This window comes from Martes martes, assembly GCF_963455335.1.
Source record: "Martes martes genome assembly, chromosome: 6".
Classification (NCBI taxonomy): Eukaryota; Metazoa; Chordata; class Mammalia; order Carnivora; family Mustelidae; genus Martes; species Martes martes.
In genome coordinates, this window is record NC_137893.1 from 144,380,342 (window position 1) to 144,396,072 (window position 15,731).

The 15,731-nt window shown below is 39.1% G+C and overlaps 1 protein-coding gene across 1 annotated transcript in view; it reads left to right on the forward strand.

The window, feature by feature from the left end:
* Window positions 1-516: 516 nt before the first annotated feature.
* MRS2 (magnesium transporter MRS2) overlaps window positions 517-15,731 on the forward strand; it is a 39,267-nt gene continuing 24,052 nt past the window's right edge. Inside the window, exons 1-4 of the mRNA XM_080805405.1 lie at window positions 517-785; window positions 2,465-2,538; window positions 5,158-5,194; window positions 6,365-6,477. Of these exons, the coding sequence (XP_080661531.1) occupies window positions 596-785; window positions 2,465-2,538; window positions 5,158-5,194; window positions 6,365-6,477 (414 nt within the window). The 5' untranslated portion in view covers window positions 517-595. The remainder of the gene's footprint in view (window positions 786-2,464; window positions 2,539-5,157; window positions 5,195-6,364; window positions 6,478-15,731) is intronic.

Sequence of the window (15,731 nt, forward strand, 5' to 3'; positions counted from 1 at the left end):
TGTAAATCTTGTGGGTTTATGTTCCTCAATACTGAGCCGCACAAGTTTAGTCCCTCATTCCATAGTGCAGTTAATTGTTTCTACTACAATAAATTTAAATACAAACTGAGTTAGGAATGGGCATAACGTCCTCACTTCCAAATTGCGCATTTTATCATCTGTATGAAAATCCTCCAGAAACTGCAAAGCATGATCCACACCCGGGTATTTCTTCACACTCGTAGTTACTACGGCTAATAACCCTGCCCGCATGCGGCTGAGCTCTCCAAAGGCGCAAGGGTCGGATCTAGGTCCGACAACCCCCGCCGCACAGGTGAGCGCGCCCCGCCCACCAGCCCAAGCCCGCCCCCCCGCACTTTACAGGTACGAGACGCGAACTCCGATTGGCCACCGGGCGCAAGGAGCGCGCCCTCCAAAGCACCTTCTGAGCATGCGCGGTAGGGGAGGCGCAGGCGCGACGCGCTCCGCGCATGCGCAGTACGCTGCGGTCGCACTTTTAAGCGCCCGCGCCGGGTCGCGTCGGTGCCGGCTAACCAGCCACTGACCGGCATGAGGCCCTGGGGTGCTAGGGCAACCTTCTGCTCGCTCCAGCGCCATGGAATGCCTGCGGAGCCTGAGCCGGCTGCTGCCCAGCGTCGTGGGGCTGCCCCGGCGCACGCTGCGTACTCTGGCCCAGAGCCTGACCCCTGGGGCGCGCCCCGTTGCCGCCTGCGGCCGCGCGGCCCAACTCCTCAGGCAGAGCCCGGCCGCGCCGCTGTGCGCACCCCTCCGGCCCCGCGTGGCAGGTACTACTGCTCTCCCCGCCCCGCAGCCCAGTACGCGGGTCTTGCGGTATCCCCAGGGCCCGACCCCACCCGGCGTGGCTGTGGCTACCCCGCGCTCCGCGCAGGCTTCGGACCCGGGTCCGCCCTTTGGGGCGCCCGTCCGGGAGTGCTGGTGGCCCCCAGTGCGGACCCGCCGGTGCGCCGTGACCCCTTGGGGCCCTCACGCCCTAGCTGCAGATCTCCCCGCTGGAGTACTCTTACGGGAAAAGTTTTGGTTTTTTTTTTGACGACAGGTTAACCCTTATCCAAGTGTTTTTCTTCCCAGTCTTTTTTTCCCTTTGCGCGTTGATGCGTTTTTCCAGTTGTTCAATTAAGGAATGGGGAAGCACCTGTAGATAAAGATTTCATAGTAAGAGTTGCTCCTGAGAAAAATCTGTTCTCAAGTACGGTGTAACAAGCTGCAGGGGTCAGGGTAGTGGAGAGGAGGAGGAATCGGAGTTATTTATTTTTTCGCCAAATGATAGAGCGTGATGATATGTTAACATTTTCACAAATGTCAGAATGTAGGTGCTAATGTTACTCAGAAACCGGCGACATTAAAATGTATGGCTCTCAAAAGGATTGCGCTGTTCTCAAGTTTTCTCAGTTTTATACTCAAAAGTCTTTTAAAGTAACAGCACCACCTCCTTCCCCACACTCACTAGAGAGTCTTATGGGGTACTCCCCATATTCCCTCCTTTTATAACTCTTGGGAACCCAGTTTCAGCCCATCTGCTGTTTTAAGACAAGCACTGAGATTCAGAATCCCGAAACATTGTATCTAACTTGTGGATGATAAGCAAGTAAATCTCAATGGAAACATTTTATCTAACTTGGGGAAACACTTTATCTAACTTGAGAAACAACAAACCTCAGATGCCTACAAATGACATGAGACTGTATGTAATGGGAGGGAATAAGATCCGAAATGAGAATGTATCTGCACATTCCATGGAGTCAGCATGATTACTTTGGAAGCAGAAAATAATTGGTAATATTTTTACACTTTCTGTCCATTGCTTTTATGTTTAGTATTTTGAATGGTGTCCTTTGTCAGTCATTAAATTTATGTGATTACACTTCAGAACTCACTTCAACTCAGTCTAATCACACTTTAAATTTTGATTTTTCAAGTAAGGACTTTTCTTCATTCCAGTTCAATGGCTTGTTTCTTAAGTAGTCACTATGTAATGTGGAAAAGCTAATAAGGAAGTAAAATCTGGGTTTCATAATTTATAGGTCAAATAATCCTAATATTGGAATGCTAAAACTGGTGGTATTTTAAGATCTGTGTTTTCTAAAATACATGTACCAGTATAATTTTCATGAAGAGCCTTTTTAAATTATGCAAAAAAGATGAACATTTTAATCTCAGAACACTTATGCATTTGTTCATTTGACTTTGAGATACCAGTAATACTTAGAATAAAAGTGTTTGGAATCCATAAATTGTTCTAGTACCTTGCCTAAGCCATTCCCTGCCAAATCTAACATAATCGCCGACAGATGTTAACATTAGCAAGTAAGAGTGTTTCTTTTTCCTCTAGGAAAAAGTTTCCAAAAAATAGTAAAGTAGTCTGAAGACCTTATAATAGGACAGTTGTATTGTAGCCATGTGTTAATACCTGTTGTATGATTACAGAGAATTCTCTATTCTCCAGGTGAAATGCACCGGTTTAGAACTTCCGATGTCTCTCAAGCCACTTTGGCCAGTGTAGCCCCAGTGTTCACTGTGGTGAGTATATATGGTACATTTGATAACTTACACAAAGTATTTCCCATACTTACTGAGTTAACTGGGTTGGACTGGTCCACCAAGACAATACTTATTTTTTGTTTTATAGTGAATCATTATACTTGTAAGTCCTTTCGTCTTTGTGTTTTGCCTAGCTAATGACCTGGATGTCCGCTAGGTTCACTTAACAGCACCCTTGAAACTTTGCTATTGACTGACTGTGGAGGTTTTCTTTAATCCTAGAACTGGTTGTTCAAATCACAGCTCAGCACTTCCCACTCAAGATTTCCTTGTGAATTTATGTAAAGTCCTTGAAGGCTATTAGCCATAGGTGCTTGACCCTGTGCTATGCAGTGTAATATATGCACAAGTATTTTGAAGGCAGTGAAGTGTAATTTTTAAGAGTGGATGCTTTGAAGGTTCATGATCTCTGCAACTTTCTCTGAAAAGCTTCAGGAGAAAATAAAATAAGAAATAATGTGTACCACAACCACATATTCTCGAAAGAGAAAAATTAGGCCATTGGGGCAAAATATTAGCATTCTAGATGAAAGTCACAGGGGAGTTGGCTGTAAGATATTCTTGCAACTTTTTTGTCGGGCTTTACTTTAAAAAAAAAAAAAGTTGAATTAAAAAAAGTAATGTGCTTGTTCTGAACTAGCATCCCTAAGTTCAGATCTCAGCTCTGCCTCTTAACTATTAACTTGGTGGACCTGAACAGGGTATGGTAACATTTTTATGCCTTTGTTTTCTCATCTGTAAACTGGGGGTGATAGTACCTACCTTATAGAATTGTTATGAGGTTTGAATTCACACTGTGTGTAAAATCCTCACCCATGTAAACATTCAATACATATATCAGCCATTATCATCATCATTATTTAGGCTTATTTACAAAAGTTTCTTTTCTTTATAAACTATACAAACAACATAACCCCCAGAATTACATGTGAAAGTTATCGCTGTTATTCAATGTTCTAGAACATTTGGCCAGTTTGGTTAAGAATAAATTCAAATATTAAATATTGAAAGAAGGTTCTTTGCAGGTGAAATCATTGTATACCAAGAACACCTAAGAAAATTAGTTGATACTATTTGCTATGAATTGTGTAAGACTGATGAATCAGACCTGTACCCAGAAACAAATTTAAAAAAAAAGAAAATTAGTTGATACTGTTTGAAATGAGAGCTTGCTAATCAGCTCACTCTAGATGTTACTTTACAAGATAAACATTAAAAAAAACCAGTTTGTATGATTTTTTCATCAGAAAATATCTCATTAAAGAAAAATGGTGAAGATAAATACTGAGATGCAAAAATACTCATAAGTTGAAAATGGAGGAGAGATTGCAGAAAAGTATAACATGAATATATATGAGTAGGAAAAGTCTGGGAGGACATTCAGTAAAATACTGGTATCGTTTTCTCTAAAATTTGTCTTATTTCACGTGACGTATTTTTATTTCAAATTTTCTGCAGCAGATACATTATTTGTGAAATAAATTTGAGGAAAGTTAGTCTGTATTACACAAAGTAATAAGAAACATAAAGTTTCTTTTGATATAATTTTTAACACCAATGGCTTTAACACTGATGGCTTATGGTACTCATACTGATCTTTGCTTATGAAAAACAAGCTACAATATGCACTGTGGGGTTTTATTCTGTTGCTGTTAACAGAGCGCGCACACATTCCCATGGTAGTGACCCAGTGCTTGTAACTTCAGCTACACCTTAGAGTCTTGCCGAACATGCACATTTAGTAGTAATTAGTACATTCCAGCACATATTCAAACTGGACAAGTATTTCAGAAAAATGTTTCCTCTGCTTTATAGGAAATAAATATATTTTCTGCATCATGTCCTCTCTTCAAAAAGCCAGAAGAGGCCTTTTCTGTAAATCTTTGTGGATTCTGCAACACTTACCAGAGAGACTTCGTAGCCTCCAGTACTTAGAGTCACAGGATAAGCCACATGTGGTCTCACTCTGTTCAGAAGGCTAACGGATAAGAAATGCAAAGGACAGCATCAGGTGTTTCCTCTTCCAGAGAAATCCTTGCAGCCATCCAGTGGCTTCTCTGGACCTTGTTTGACAGTTCAGGTGCAAGGAGTTGATGTTCTTAAAGGTGGGTGTGAGTTCCACGTTAGTTTAGAATCCCTATGCCTTTTAGTGCTGGTATCTCTTGTAATCATCTCCAAGGCCCATGCAGGTTTCCTGCAAGAAACACGGCCAGTTATAAAAGCCACCCCACTGAGGGAGAAGCAGGGGGATGGCTTCCTATCCGTAATTCTTTCATAGTCTTCCTTGTCCCATGAAATCCATCAGGCATTGGGCATTTTTACCATGAGCAATGTTGCCTAGTAACACAGGTCATACTCCTTTATCAGATTTCCAGGGGAACCAAGACAGAAAGTTAATCAAAGGTCACATTTGTCCTAGCAGAAGAAAAAGGGGTTCTTTAAACCCTTAACTCATAACCGAATTTAACCTAAAGAAGCAGTTAAGGCTTGCCTGTGCACTTCCGCGTTTAGGACCTCTCGTAATACCATATGGTGTAATACTATAAAGAGCATACTCATTTGGGAGAAAATAATATTTTGTTTTTATTTTCTCTCCAGACAAAATTTGACAAAGAAGGAAATGTTACTTCTTTTGGTGAGTATCTTTCATTATCTTATAAATCACTTTTTTAAAATCAGTGAATGAGTGAATCTCACGGAAATCAAGAAATTGCAGTGTTTTGAGTAGAATATTCTTGGTGTATATTGAAAGAGGTCTATCCTCTGCATTTGTCCACAGTCCTAATTGGAACTGGCAACACCTGGACTGTGCGTGTTCTCCCAGATTTGGTTTCTGGTTTTTAGCAGGAGCCACTTTCTCTCTAACAGAAAGATAAAGGAACTTTTTAAGAGCAGAGGGTAGTATCCAGCTGGAGCACATTTTGTTTCTTTTCTTTGGTCTCCCTTTCCACACCCTGGTCCTCGTATACAACTCCTGTTCCACATTTGAGGCAGATTTATGTAATACTGCTGACGTTGTGATGGCAATGAGGGACAAGACTGGAGGGACAGGGCACTAGATGGCACTCTGCTGATGATGGCACTTACGGACAGTGACTTTGAAAAAAGGAAATTAAGCATCACTTTACTCTCTGACCTCAGATGCAGACTTCAGTCAGATTTCCCATGTGCTTCCAGCCCCATGTCCTGTTCCTGTTTGGGGTATTTTTGGCCCATTATCTCCTTCAAATGACTATTCTACTTAACGCTCTGTCATAGGTGTGATTGGACACTACAACTATAGATGCTACTTTAACCACTTGAGTTTCTTCATCCATTATGCTTTCTCTTGGCTAATAAGGTTAGTTTTCAGGTGGAAGAATCTAGTGAGAAAACCGACTGTCTTCTCATTTTGTTTTAGTCCAAGAACCAAGAAAATTGAACTCTCTGTTCACAGATTTAAAATACTGAAGATAGAAAACATTGGAAATATAGTTCTATATAATCTGTATTTTAAAAAAATGACCTGTCTCTGGAGCTAGAAATTGATACTGTCGGTCTTAATCGTGTGTGGCTGTGGTTTTTTATACTGGTCCCAAGAGACATCTAAATACAAAGAAATTTTATCACGTATGAATAAGATGAAAAAAGAATTATTAGAGTTTGACCAAATTTTTATGTTTTTGAGGTAAAAATGGCTATCAAAAAGACTCCTTTTGGCTTGTTTCTGGTAGTAGAAAGTGATGGTGGGAGGGGTGCTCTGATACTAAAGTCTTCCATTAATTGGTTTGGCCCACTTGTTTTGTTAAAAATATTTCTTTTATAGAAAAGAAGAAAACCGACTTATATCAAGAATTAGGTCTTCAAGCCAGAGATTTGAGGTTTCAGCATGTGATGAGCATCACAACCAGAAACAATAGGATTATCATGAGAATGGAGGTAAAGGGCTTTATGTCATCTACGTTTCTCACTGGAGTCTTTAAAAGGTTACTTCTTAGCCATCTTGAGCAATATCTAGGTTAAAAGCAATTCTGTAATGAAGTGGCTGTGTGAAACATAGGATACTTTATATTATAACGTGTCATTGTAGTGCAACTCTTTTGTGGATTCTATACGTGAAAGGCATAACTCTGCTCTGTTTTATGTAGGAAAAATTATGCGTGCAGTCTCTATTCCTTCTCACTGCTTGAATTTGGGCTCTAGTTTCTGAAATGATAAGAGAAAGAATCATGATTTATAATAGACATGTTCAGTTGTATGCAGTTACATGTCATCATAGTATAAGTTCAGCTACCAAGAACATTCTGGTTCTCCAAAGAGACCAGGAATATCCCCTGAAGTTTATCATTTTAACTTAATTTTTTTTTAACTGAAAGCTTCTTAAAATAAATTGTATCTTCCCCTGCCTACTGAGAGTATGCTAAATATAATTTGTCTTTATGTAGTGATGGAGAATAAATTTGAACCTATGTAATTTTAGTGAGCTAAAGTCTAGGATTCAGAAATAGTTGAGACATGGGTCTTGATGGTGTGGGCCCTGCAGTAAACATCAGACCTCCTCCTTTTTTTTTTTTTTTTTTTTTTTTTTAAAGATTTAAGATTTTATTTATTTGAGAGAGACAGAGACTGCAGGCATGAGTGGGAGGAGAGGCAGAGGAAGAAGCATACTCCCCGCTTACCGGAGAGCCCAACATGGGGCTTGATTCCAGGACCCTGAGAATGTGGCCTGAGCCAAAGGCAGATGCTTAAGCAACTGAGCCATCCAGGCACCCCTGAAAATCAGTTGCATTTCTGTACACTAAAAATGAAGCAGCAGAAAGAAAAATTAAGAAAACAGTTCCATTTATAATTGTACCAAAAATAACAAAATACTTAGAAATAAACTTAACCAAGGATGTGAAAGATGTGTACTCTGAAAACTATAAAACACTGATGAAAAATTCAAGGTGACTCAAAGAAATGGAAAGATACTCTGTGTTATGGATTGGGAGGACAAGTATTGTTAAAATGTCTATGCCACCCAAAGCAGTCTTCAGATTTAATGTAGTCCCTATCAAAATACCAACAGCGTTTTTATTATATTTTTTTATTTTATTTATCCATTTGAGAGAGCATGAGCAGGATGAGGGGCAGAGAGAGAAGCAGATTCCCTCCCTGAGCAGGGAGCCCGACACAGGGCTCAGTCCTGGGACTACAGGATCGTGACCTGAGCTGAAGGCAGACGCTTAACTCAGCCACCCAGGAGCCCCTAAGTTTTATTTTAATCACCAATGCTCCTCATAATGAGTGCACTTCTTAATCTCCATGATCTTTTTCCCCCATCCCCTCACCTACCTCCCCTCTGGTAACTATTAGTTCGCTCTCTATAGTTAAGAGTCAGCTTCTTGATCTGTCTCCTTTTTTCCCCCTTTGCTCCTTTGCTTTCTTTCCTAAATTCCATTTATGAGTGAAATCATCTGGTATTTATCCTTCTGACTTACTTCGTGTAGCATTGTACTTCTAGCTCCATCCATATCTTTGCAAATGGCAAGATTTCATTCTTTTTTTATGCCTGAATAATATTCCATGATACACATATACTACATCATCTTTATCCATTCATCAACCAATGGATATTTGGGCCACTTCCATATCTTGGCTATGTAAATAATGCTGCTGTAAATATGGGAGTACATCTATCCCTTTGAATCTGTATTTTGTATTCTTTGGGTAAATACCCGACGGTGCGATTGCTGGATCAGAGGTTAGCTCTATTTTTACCTTTTTTTTTTTTTTTTAAGATTTTATTTATTCATTTGACAGAGATCACAATTAGGCAGAGAAGCGGGCAGAGAGAGAGGAGGAAGCAGGCTCCCTGCTGAGCAGAGAGCGGATGCGGGGCTTGATCCCAGGACCCTGAGTACATGACCTGAGCCGAAGGCAGAGACTTTAACCCACTGAGCCACCCAGGCGACCCTATTTTTACCTTTTTTGAGGATCCACCACACTGTTTTCCACAGTGGCTGCACTAGTTTGCATTTCTACCAACAGTGAACGGGGGTTCCTTTTGCTCCATATCATTGGCAACACCTATTGGTTTTTTGTTGATTTTAGCCATTCTGTGAGGTGTGAGGTGGTATCTCATCATAGTTTTGGTTCGCATTTTCCTGATAATAAGTGATAATGAGCATCTTTTCATGTGTCTTTTGTTGGCCATCTGGAGGATATGTTCTTTGGAGAAATGTCTGTTCATGTCTTCCACCCGTTTTTAATTGGATTATTTGGTTTTGGGGTGTTATATCAGTTCTTAATATGTTTTGGACACTATCTCTTCATCAGATATGTCATTTGTAATATCTTCTTGTAGGTTACCTTTTAGTTTTGCTGAGTATTTCCTTTGCTGTGCAGAAGCTTTATTTTTATATAGTCCTTAATAGTTTATTTTTGCTTTTGTTTCCTCACCTCGGGAGACATGTCTAGAAAGATGTTACTACAGCCAGTGTCAGAGAAATTACTGCCTATGTTCTCTTCTAGGATTTTTATGGTTTCAGGTCTCATATATAGGTCTTTAACCCATTTTTAATTTATTTCTGCGTATGGTGTAAGAAAGTGGTCCATTTCATTTTTTTGAATGAGGCTATCAGTTGTTCCAAACCATTTATTGAAGAGACTGTCTTTTTTCCATTGAATATTCTTTCCTGCTTTGTCGAAGATTAGTTGACCAGATAGTTGTGAGTCCAGTTCTGGGTTTTCTATTCTTTTCCATCGATCAGTGTGTCTGTTTTTTGTGCCAGTACCATACTGTCTTGATGACTACAGCTTTGTAATAGAGCTTGAAGTTTGGAATTGTGATGACCCCAGCTTTGCTTTTCTTTTTCCAGATTGTTTGGGCTATTCAGGGTCTTTGTGATTCCATACAAATTTTAAGATTGTTTGTTCCAGTCCTGGGAAAAATGCAATTGGTATTTTGATAGGGATTGCATTAAATCTTAGATTGCTTTGGGTAATATAGAGATTTTAACAGTATTTGTTCTTCCCAACCCATGAATGTGGAATGCCTTTCCATTTCTTCGTGTCTTCTTCAGTGTCTTTCATAAGGGTTCTGTAGTTTTCAGAGTACAGGTATTTTACTTCTTTGGTTAGGTTTATTCCTAGGTATCTTAATGGTTCTTGGTGCAGTTGTGAATAGGATTGTTTTCTTTTCTTTTCTTTCTTTTTTATTTTTTAAAGATTTTATTTATTTATTTGACAGAGATCATAAGTAGGCAGAGAGGCAGGCAGAGAGAGAGAGAGAGAGAGAGGAGGAAGCGGACTCTCCGTTGAGCAGAGAGCCCGATGCAGGGCTTGATCCCAGGACCCTGAGATCATGACCTGAGCTGAAGGCAGAGGCTTAACCCACTGAGCCACCCGGGAGCCCCAGGATTGTTTTCTTAATTTCTCCTGCTGCTGCTTAATTAATGGTGTATAGAAATACAAGAGATTTCTGTACATTGGTTTTGTATTCTGCGACTTTGGAATTCATGTATCAGCTCTAGCAGGTTTTGGTGGTCTTTAAGGTTTTTTTTATATATAGTATCATGTCATCGCAAATAGTGAAAATTTTACTTCTTTACCAATTTGGATGCTCATTTTCCTTTTTGTTGTCTGATTGCTGTGGCTAGTACTTTAGTACTGTGTTGAGTAAAAGTGGTGGGGCTGGATCTTATCTTGTTCCTGATCTTAGGGAAGAAGCATAGTTTTTTGAGTATGATGTTTGTTGTGGGTTTTTCATATTTGGCCTTTTATGTTGAGGTATGTTCCCCCCACAAATGTGGAGGGTTTTTATCATGAGTGGATGTTGTACGCTCTCGAATGCTTTTTCTGCATCTATTGAAATGATCATAGGGTTTTTATCCTTTCTCTTGTGAACGTGATATATCACATTGATTGATTTGTGAATATTGAACCACCTTTACATCCCAGGAATAAATCACACTTGATTGTGGCGAATGATTATTTTAATGTATTTTTAATGTATTATTGAATTTGATTTCCTAGTAGTTTGTTGAAAATTTTTGCATCTGTGTTCATCAGAGATACTGGCCTTTGGTTCTGTGTGTGTGTGTGTGTGTAGTAATTTTATCTGGTTTTGGTGTCAGGATGATAGTGGCCTCATAGAATGAATCTGGAAGTTCTCCTTTCTTTTTTTTTTTGAATACTTTGAGAGGAATGGATAATAATTTTTCTTCAAGCATTTGGTAGACTGCCTGGTTCTGAACTTTTGTTTGTTGGGAGTTTTGTAATTACTGATTCAATTTCATTGCTGGCAATTAGTCTGTTCAAATTTTCTATATCTTATCTGTTTCAGTTTGGGTATTAGTTTCTAGGAACTTACACATTTCTTCTAGGTTGTGCAGTTTGGCATAGTTTTTCCTGCTATTCTCTTAAAATTGTTTGTATTTTGGGTGTTGGTTATTATTTCTCCTCTCTCATTTGATACTATTTTTGGTTCTTTCTCTTTTTTTCTTGATGAGTCTGGCCAAGGGTTTATTTATTTTACTGACTCCCCCCCTCCCCCGCCAAGAAAACAGTTACTGGTTTCATTAATTTGTTCTATTGCGTTTTTAGTTTTTATATCATTTATTTCTGCTCTAATCTTTTTTATTTTCTTTTTTTGCTGGCTTTAGACTTTGCTTGTTACTCTTTTTCTAGTTTCCTTAGGTGTAAGATTAGGTTGAGATTTTTTCTTGCTTCTTGAGGAAGACCTGTATTGCTATATACTTCCTTCTTAGGACCACTTGCTGTATCCCAAAAGTTTAGAGCCTCTGTATTTTCATTTTCCTATGTTTCCATGTTTATATTTTTTATATTTCTATAAAAAATGTATTTTTATATAAAATATTTTTTTATATAAATACTTATATTTATATTTATTTCCTGGTTGACCCATTCATTGTTTATGAGCATATATTTGTGTTCTTTCCAGATTTCTTCTTGTGGTTGAATTCTAGTTGCATAGCGCTGTGGTCAGTAGAGATGTCAGTATGACTTCAGTCTTTTTTAATTTGTTTAATTTTTTTTAACTTGTTGAGGCTTGTTTTGTAGCCTAATATATGATCTGTTCTGGAGAATGTTCCACACACACTCAAAAAGAATGTGTATTCTGCTCTTTTAGGATGTAATGTTCTGTATATATCTGTTAAATCCACGTGGCCTGTCTGTTATTCGAAGCCATTGTTTCCTTGTTGATTTTCTGTTTAAATGATCTGTCCCTTGATGTGAGTAGGGTGTTAAAGTCCCCTATTATTATTGTATTAATATCATTTACTTCCTCTATGTTTTTATTCACTGTTTTGTTATTTGGGTGCTCCCATGTTGGGTGCATAAATATTTAAGTTGTTACATCTTCTTGTTGGATTGTCCCTTTTATTATCATATAGTATTCTTCTTTGTCTCACATTATAGTCTTTTTTTAAAAAAAATTTATTAACATATAATGTATATTAGCTCCAGGGGTACAGGTCTGTGAATCGCCAGGTTTACACACTTCACAGCACTCACCATAGCACATACCCTCCCCAATGTCCATAACCCAACCACCCTCTCCCTACCCCCTCTCCCCCAGCAGTCCTCAGTTTGTTCTGCGAGATTAAGAGTCTCTTATGGTTTGTCTCCCTCCTGATCCCATCTAGTTTCATTTATTCTTTTCCTACCCCCCAAACCCCCCATGTTGCCTCTCAACTTCCTCGTATCAGGGAGATCATATGGTAATTGTCTTTCTCCGATTGACTTATTTTGCTAAACACAATACCCTCTAGTTCCATACACGTCATCACAAATGGCAAGATTTCATTTCTTTTGATGGCTGCATAGTATTCCATTGTGTGTGTGTGTGTGCGCGCGCGCGCGCATGCGCATGTGTATATATACCACATCTTCTTTATCCATTCATCTGTTGATGGACATCTAGGTTCTTTCCATAGTTTGGCTATTGTGGACAATACTGCTATAAACATTTGGGTGCATGTGCTCCTTTGGATCACTACATTTGTATCTTTAGGATAAATACCTAGTAGTGCGATTGCTGGGTCATAGGGTACTCTATTTCCAACTTTTTGAGGACCCTCCATTCTGTTCTCCAGAGTGGTTACACTAGCTTGCATTCCCACCAAAAATGTAGGAGGGTTCCCCTTTCTGTGCATCCTCGCCAGCATCTGTCATTTCCTGACGTGTAAATTTTAGCCATTCTGACTGGTGTGGGTTGGTAGCTCATTGTGGTTTTGATTTGTATTTCCCTGATGCCGAGTGATGTGGAGCACTTTTTCATGTGTCTGTTGGCCATCTGGATGTTGTCTTTGCAGAAATGTCTGTTCATGTCCTCTGCCCATTTCTTGATTGGATTATTTGTTTCTGGGTGTTGAGTTTGATAAGTTCTTTATAGATTTTGGATACTAGCCCTTTATCTGATATGTCGTTTGCAAATATCTTCTCCCATTCTCTCAGTTGTATTTTGGTTTTGATGACTATTTCCTTTGCTGTGCAGAAGCTTTTGATCTTGATGAAGTCCTAATAGTTCATTTTTGCCCTTGCTTCCCTTGGCTTTGGCGATGTTCCTTGGAAGAAGTTGCTGCAACTGAGGTCGAAGAGGTTGCTGCCTGTGTTCTCCTCAAGGATTTTGATGGATTCCTTTCTCACATTAAGGTCCTTCATCCGTTTTGAGTGTATATTCATGTGTGGTGTAAGGAAATGGTCCAGTTTCATTCTTCTGCATGTGGCTGTCCAGTTTTCCCAACACCATTTGTTGAAGAGACTGTCTTTTTTCCGTTGGACATTCTTTCCTGCTTTGTCGAAGATTGGTTGACCATAGAGTTGAGGGTCTATTTCTGGGCTCTCTATTCTGTTCCATTGATTTATATGTCTGTTTTTGTGCCAGTACCATACTGTCTTGATGATGACAGCTTTGTAATAGAGCTTGAAGTCTGGAATTGTGATGCGACCAACTTTGGCTTTCCTCTGGCTATTTGAGGTGTTTTCTAGTTCCATATAATTTTAGGATTGTTTGTTCCATTTCTTTGAAAAAAAATGGATGGGATTTTGATAGGGATTGCATTAAATATGTAGACTGCTTTAGGTAGCATAGACATTTCCACAGTATTTTTTCTTCCAATCCATGAGGTTGGAACATGTTTCCATTTCTTCCTCAATTTCTTTCATGAGTACTTTGTAGTTTTCTGAGTACAGATTCTTTGCCTCTTTGATTAGGTTTATTTCTAGGTATCTTATGGGTCTGGGTGCAATTGTAAATGGGATCGACTCCTTAATTTCTCTTTCTTCTGTCTTGTTGTTGGTGCATAGAAATGTAACTGATTTCTGTGCATTGATTTTATATCCTGACACTTTACTGAATTCCTGTACAAGTTCTAGCGTATTTAGAGTGGAGTCTTCTGGGTTTTCCACATAAAGTATCATATCATCTGCAAAGAGTGATGGTTTGACTTCTTCTTTGCCAATTTGGATGCCTTTAATTTCTTTTTGTTGTCTGATTGCTGAGGCTAGGACTTCTAGTACTATGTTGAATAGCAGTGGTGATAATGGACATCCCTGCCTGTTCCTGACGTTAGCGTAACAGCTCTCAGTTTTTCTCCATTGAGAATGATCCTGGCTGTGGGTTTTTCATGGATGGTTTTGATGATATTGAGGTACGTACCCTCTATCCCTACGCTTTGAAGAGTTTTTATCAGGAAAGGATGTTGTATTTTGTTTTTTTTTTTTTTTTTTAAAGATTTATTTATTTATCAGAGAGAGAGAGAGGAGCGAGAGTGAGCACAAGCAGACAGAGTGGCAGGCAGAGGGAGAAGCAGGCTCCCTGCTGAGCAAGGAGCCCGATGTGGGACTCGATCCCAGGACGCTGGGATCATGACCTGAGCCGAAGGTAGCTGCTTAACCAACTGAGCCACCCAGGCATCCCAAGGATGTTGTATTTTGTTAAATGCTTTTTCAGCATCTATTGAGAGTATCATATGGTTCTTGTTCTTTCTTTTATTAATGTATTGTATCACACTGATTGATTTGTGGATGTTGAACCAACCTTGCAGTCCTGGGATAAATTCCACTTGGTTGTTGTGAATAATGTACCGTTTTTAATGTACCGTTGGGTCCTATTGGCTAGTATTTTGGTGAGAATTTTTGCATCTGTGTTCATCAAGGATATTGGTTTGTAATTCTCTTTTTTGATGAGATCTTTGTCTGGTTTTGGGGTCAAGGTAATGCTGAACTCATAAAATGAGTTTTGAAGTTTTCCTTCCATTTCTATTTTTTGAAACAGTTTCAGGAGAATAGGAATTAATTCTTCTTTAAATGTTTGGTAGAATTCCCCTGGGAAGCCCATTTGACCCTGGGCTCTTGTTTGGAGATTTTTGATGACTGCTTCAATCTTCTTACTGGCTATGGGTCTTTTCAGGTTTTCTATTTCTCCCTGGTTCAGTTGTGGTAGTTTATATGTCTCTAGGAATGCATCCATTTCTCCCAGATTGTCAAATTTGCTTGCGTATAGTTGCTCATAATATGTTCTTATAATTGTTTCTATTTCTTTGATGTTGGTTGTGATCTCTCCTCTTTCATTCATGATTTTATTTATTTGGGTCCTTTCTCTTTTCTTTTTAATAAGTCTGGCCAGAGGTTTATCAATCTTATTAATTCTTTCAAAGAACCAGCTTCTATTTTCGTTGATTTGTTCTCTTATTTCTTTGGTTTCTATTTCATTGATTTCTGGTCTGATCTTTATTATTTCTCTTCTCCTCCTGGGTTTAGGCTTTCTTTATTATTTTTTCTCCAGCTCCTTTAGGTGTAGGGTTGGGTTGTGTATTTGAGATATTTGAGACCTGTCTTGTTTCTTGAGAAAGGCTTGTATCACTTTATATTTTCCTCAGGACTGCCTTTGCTGTGTCCCACAGGTTTTGAATTGTTGTGTTTTCATTATCAATTCTTCTTTAATTTCCTGGTTGACCCATTCATTCTTTAGAAGGATGCTCTTTAGTCTCCATATATTTGGGTTCTTTCCAAATTTCCTCTTGTGATTGAGTTCTAGCTTCAGAGCATTGTGGTCTGAAAATATGCAGGGAATGATCCCAGTCTTTAGGTACTGGTTGAGACCTGATTTGTGACCCAGGATGTGATCTATTCTGGAGAATGTTCCATGTGCACTAGAGAAGAATGTGTATTCTATTGCTTTGGGA